Below are 6,000 nucleotides of genomic sequence, written 5' to 3'. Positions count from 1 at the left end.
CCATACCTGTTCCTCACCGCAAACCACTTAATCACTTATCAGCTGGACCATAACGACAGGCATCATGGAGGGATTATACACGCAGAATATCAGCAGGATATTTATTAGTGGGCTGGTAAGTGAATTTGTATTGACTAAGGCAGACAATGAGTGCATTAAAAACCCATTAGATACGCAGGGCAGAATCCATCTTCAGAACGGAGAGGCGAGTCTGCGGACTCGGGGGAGGGGGGGAAGACGAGTTAATTAGCCCTGGGGAGAAGAGCCCCCTCCCAGGAGATAAGCAGCCAGACAGGTATTATATTAGAAGATTCTGGAATCGGGTGACGGACTTTATATACGAGACGGGATTTATTCTCAAACGTGAATGTAGTATAGGAACGAATAATGTTTTCAGTGTCCACTTCATTACTGTGTGCCTGCAGATGACCTGCGTTGCTTTAAAACAGCAGCAAATAACTATCTGGAGTTTACTCGCTGGAACGAACCAACAGCAGACTTTTGTACTGAAACATGTGCATTGCCACAGGACCATATCTGGGCTTTTCAGCAAGACCCTTTGGTTCTCTATTACTTAGCTCATGGCTTTGACATGTGTGATTACTATACAGCATTCTATCGACTGGTAGATCAGGGCAGGGGGGGGGGGGGAGGGTTTCAGGGGCGGGGCTTATTGTAGTAGAGCCATATGAATATATGGGGGAAATAGCTGTAGTTTAGCGAGTCTAGTTTTTCAGACCAGATAAATTAGTTCCATAATATGCAAGTAATGTTAACTAGATGTCAGAGGTTCAAGGCAAATGTAGGTTATATTAATAAACTCATAAAATGACGGCTCGCTGCTAGTCCTGATGGTTTGTGAGTTTTGAGTAAAGCTGGTGGAGGTTGGTGGATCTGGTGATACATCAGATGTCGATCGTACAGTCGTCCACATACTTAATCAGTGGAAACGATACCGAAGATTACGTAGAGACGATTTCGTCATTATATCTCACTAGGCTTACCTTCATCCATCCAGTTTTGGGTGGAGGCGTGCGATTTTGTCGTTTGTTCTTTCCTTCTGATATCGGCACAGAGACCCAACAGTAGCGATCGCAGGCGAAGCAGTTGCTCTGATGATTAAGCAGAGACCGGCACGGTGAGGCTGATTGTTGTTGTGATTATTCGTGTGAAAACACATTACAGGCCTATTTCAATTGGTTATTTATAGGAGTGGTGTTATTAGGACATGTAATTCTTGTTGATTGTTTGGGTACAGGGCTCCGTCTCAGTGATGGCTTACATTTAGTAATCAAGAGCCTTCTCTTATGTTCCCACTTGAAAGCATTAGCAGGCTGGAGGAAATGCGTAAAACAGGCACGGAGCTGTAAGAGATGATGAGGAGGAAACATTCACGCTGGAGAGCCACTGAGCCATGTGCTTTAGGGAGCTGAAAATTTCATCAGCTGAAAATTTCATCAGAACGCAACCGCCTTCTCTCATCTCTCATGCAGAGAAGGAGAATTAATGAGTAATTTCATGATTTCAGCCCTGGCAGTCAAACAAAGAAGAAACAAAAAGACAAAAAGTGAAATCAATACGAGCGGAAAGTCTCCACCCAGCACGGCATCAGAGGGTCTGCAAGTGCATCAGCTTGGAAATCTGGAACAGTTTAGACTTTGTGCATATACGGAACGTATTAAAAAATGATTTCCTGAGTCTACAGTCAGATAAGGATGTACGACTAGGTGCTTCCTCTCCTACGAAATCGTTCTAGATCGTTCCCAGCCACTCGGCGTCAGAAGTCACACTGCCTCTTCCACCAGAGCGCATCGCTCATTAGGGTGGAAGCAGTATGTGCAAACAAAGCTGAGCTCAAAGCAGTACACAGAGTGCTCTCTGAATTGCAAATGAGAAGTGCTGCTTCACCTGCTCGCTGCAGGGGCTCGCAGCTCCCCCCAATCACGCCGTTCTGACAGGCGACAGCAGCAGCCTGCCATTACCGAACCCAGCCAGGCCGCCTTTCATTCGGCACTGACCCTGAATTAGCTTTTCCGACTGCCCCTTTTTGGGGACCAGCACACATGCAATTTGCACTTGGAGATTAATCACATCTCCTGGCTTTCCTATCCTCATTCATCTAGCTCACGACAAAGTGCTCTATCGTTTTCAGCCCGCATGCACGAAACACAAGCAACAGCAGAAAGGAGCGATTTTCTCAGAACGCATACGTCCGTCCTGTCACGTACGACCTCTTATTAAACACGTGTACAAACAGATCTTCCTAATAAAGCTACAGTCTGTATACACGTTAAATAAGAACAATGCATAAAATCAGTTAAGGAGCTTCAGCTGATGTTTACTTAAAGCATCAGAATGGGAACAAATCTAGTCTGTGGTTGTTGAAGCCACACTTTTCCAGATAACAGTCTCTAGAGTTTACACAGAATGGTGAGAAACACCTCGATGATTATGGTTGGAGATGACAGGAAGGCTCTCTCTCCTTCAACCGCACATCGATTTTATACATTGCTCTACTGTGTTCCTCATACGGTGGGCAGTGAGCGAATAAGCAAATGCTTAGAAAATGTGACTTAAAGAATCATAAAGCTTTTTTTTTTTTTTTACCCCCGCAGTGCTTCCTTTTCCCAACAGACAAATATTTTTGGAGGCCATGTAATAAAAAGGGAAGAGGCTTTTAAGACAACCCTCAGAAGACAGGAAATAAGCTGCATGCCACTCGAGCCATGCAATCCATTAGGAGGGGACGTTTGAGGTCTGGTGCAGATTAAATGCCAGACATCTTTAAATCTTTTTTTACTGAGCCTCCTAGTAGAAATAGTGTAATCTGTTTGAAATGCAAACTGGGTCAATTCCATTATATTCTGTTAGATACACATTCCTAATTGCTTGCATCTATTTATTGGAATGTTTAATAGCATGTTTTATTCAATAGCCATGTTTTTGAACTAAAGAGCACCAGGGTAGCTGGATTCTTGCTTTTCTTTCTTTTTACACATCTCTCTCTCTCTTCTCTCTCTCTCTCTCTCTCTCTGTGGGACTTACAACCCTCCAGAGAGCCTTCTTTGGCTTTACAGATCTAACAATGGAAAGCTCAGTCTCTCTAAACACAGATATAAAGTATTAACCTTCGTAGGAGTCTGGATGTCTCTGGGTAGTGCTGTTTTGTACCACGAGTTCCTGCAGACACTGAGTAAACCACATCACAGGTGAATTTTGGATTCTGATTGGTCAGAAGGTGTTGATTCGTTTTCGATACCGGCAGGTCTGACAGGTTGCAAATTACAGGTTTATAATGATAATAATAATAATAATAATAATAATAATAATAATAATAATAATAATAATAATGCCCTTGCCATCGTTTCCATAGTAACATCTGTTTCAGAGCAACTCGTACAGCAGCGACGCCTCATAAACAGTTTTCTGGGAAGAAATGTTTATTTAGAAGTTTCTAAGTTGTCTGTGCTTTAAGTTTTCTAACACGGGTGAAAAAGAAAGGCTCCCGAGGGATCGAGTGCCGCCGATGTAACTTGTTTTCCGACATTCTGCCGTGTCCAACGTAATTACACTAAGTTTTGACAATATTAAAGTGCCGTTCATTAATAAATGACAATCAAAATGCTAATATTACACCACTGGATTGCCGTGCATTATGGGTAAGTCCTGCTCCTGAAGACTGTTTTTGTTTCTACTTCCTCCCTCAGGCTTCCTTTGAGTTATCTAAGAAAGTTCACAGCTAACGAAGTATTTAATTTGGCCTCGAGGAAAGCGCTGGGGATTTAAACAAGGGGGAAGAGGTCGATAAGGGCGTGTTCCAAACCCCGGGGCTTTTCTCGCTTACTACTTTCTTTCACTCAAAAACAAAAACTAAGCTCTGGTTTGTCTCCACAGAAATGGTGAAAGAAAGAGTTCATGCAGAAAAAAGAAAATAAGGCATTTGACAAGACAGTGTAAACAATCACAGATATTTATTTACAGTAAAACTAATCCCAGTATCATTTGACATTAGATAAGCCTTCTGGAAGAGGTACTAAATATTTTCAGTATCCCTTCTGGTTTATTACTGTACGTAAGCCTCTACAGGAGCGGACACAAAGCGTCGGTTCGTGATAAAATGTACCGATGCGTAGAAAACACGGATGAGGGAAACGAAGCAAAGCCGCGCTAACAGCTTGTCCACTCAACACACTATATTTTTTGCCCATTTCACGCTCGAGCACACAAAATTACCGGTAATTTGTGCCTGTAACCGGAGTGTGTTTTCACATATACGCTTCTGAGAGTTTTCCAACACCAGTCGGTAATTAATATTTGGCAGAATTACAATATTATTAAGAACAAATCATTATTGCAACAGATCACAGATATGAAGTAGGACCAAAAAGTTAGATTAATTCCATGTAAAACTATATTTTGACAAAAGCCCAGATATTTTTTCATTTTTTTTTCAAGTGCATATGTAGGCATCGCATAATACCAAAGTCACTAATCAGCATAGAATCCTTAGGCATCTTCGTAATCCCCAGCAAAAAGAAAAGAGAAAGAGGAAAAGCAATATTTACCCAGATATGAGAGAGAGAGAGAGAGAGAGAGAGAGAGAGAGAGAGATACACAAATAAATAAGATCTCAACAAGCCTTGATAAGTGAAAAAGATTAAAGGCAAAATTCACAACTTCCACACGACAGCAGCTGGATGATCTGAAGCAAGATTCTTAAAAAAAAAAAAAAAAAAGCTAAAGATTTCTTTCCTCATGATGATGATGATAATACTAGCAAGTGTTTTTCCCCTCGGAGGCTGATGACGGGAAGAGTTTCCTGTAGGACACGTTGTATTGCTTAAGCTGAGGAGCTAGCAGCGTTATGAGACCTTTAACAAAAGAACAGTTAATATTTCTTCTCAAACCAAAGAATTTGCCACTAAAATAAAAACCAATCATATAAATGATTGTGATCATCTTTTTACTTTGTTCGTTTACGTGCCTGAGCTTTAGTTTTCTGCTTGCTAGCTTAATACTAACCCTGACAGAGAGAGAGAGAGAGAGAGAGAGAGAGAGAGAGGTCAGAGTGATGGATGTGATGTAGGGTTTAGGGTGAAGAGAAGAGTAGAGAAGTGAAAATGACGACGCTTGTAGACGTCAGTCTTCCTTTTATGTTTATAAATTCTTAATTTAAAACTTCTGTAAAATAAAATAACTCGTTAACTTTAATGACGTACGCTAGCGTTCTCTTTCGTCTATGTGCGGAGTAGACGAGTAAAAAAACATCTAAGTCACGGACTGAGAGTCAGAAGGGGTGAAGATTGTTTCCCCCGAGGGATGATCAGTGCATGCGGCGTAGTTCAGAGCTACGCTGTGGTCTCGCTGTCGCCATCTGTAACAAAGGTCTGCCGGAGCTCTTTCTCCTCGTCCTTCTCTTCGTCGGTCCGGCTCAGGCGTCTCCTACAGGAAGAAAGGTTGGAGGAAGGAAAGAAACACAGAAAAGAGTCTTTTAGCCAAGGCTCGCTGCAAAATGAACAGTGAGCATGACCTTTCTGCTCTCGGCTGAAGGTTAAGCGCAGACCCACGGTTTTGTCATGCAGTCGCATTCGGAAATCAATACAAGCACTGAGTTTGTGCAGCGATTCCCTTCAAAAGCAAAGGGGAGATGCTTGTAGAGAAAAAGCCTTACTATTGTCCTGACCACCATATACACCGCACTCATATACTGAGTAATATCATTTCTGGTTGATCCGTTTGTTTTTCTTCTTCCTGAAATCTAAACGGTTTTAAATGTATAGAGAAGTATCGTCAGGGAAAAGAGCACGAATGCTATGGAGGTCTTGGTAAATTAACTTCTTCAGAGCTGTGCTGTTTTGCTGCAGTTGAGTCATTTATCACACCAGCCTTTCACTGGGAATTAGTATGTGCACTCGCACCCACAGAGCTCTCTAAATAAACTGCTTTCTCAGGAAGAAGCGAATAATTAGACGATAACCCCAGGCTTCATGAGGGGACTGA

General features: G+C 42.0%; 1 protein-coding gene across 13 annotated transcripts in view; it reads right to left on the bottom strand.

The window, feature by feature from the left end:
- Positions 1 to 3,954: 3,954 nt before the first annotated feature.
- The window catches only part of myo18aa (myosin XVIIIAa), a 72,069-nt gene continuing 70,023 nt past the window's right edge, over positions 3,955 to 6,000 (bottom strand). For 11 of the 13 annotated variants that reach the window (XM_047805120.1, XM_047805119.1, XM_047805127.1 and 8 more), the window contains one exon: positions 5,306 to 5,442. Coding sequence is in view for 2 of the 13 variants with exons in the window: in XM_047805125.1 (XP_047661081.1) it covers positions 5,349 to 5,442 (94 nt within the window). In the remaining 11 variants the exon portion in view is untranslated. Of the gene's footprint in view, positions 5,443 to 6,000 lie in introns of all 13 variants that reach the window. The other 2 variants (XM_047805125.1, XM_047805126.1) reach the window with 1 other exon arrangement.

The sequence above is a fragment of the Tachysurus fulvidraco genome, chromosome 20 (genome assembly GCF_022655615.1).
Source record: "Tachysurus fulvidraco isolate hzauxx_2018 chromosome 20, HZAU_PFXX_2.0, whole genome shotgun sequence".
NCBI classification, from domain to species: Eukaryota; Metazoa; Chordata; class Actinopteri; order Siluriformes; family Bagridae; genus Tachysurus; species Tachysurus fulvidraco.
Note: the sequence above shows the minus strand (reverse complement) of the source record. Positions and strands in the feature narration are given on the sequence as shown.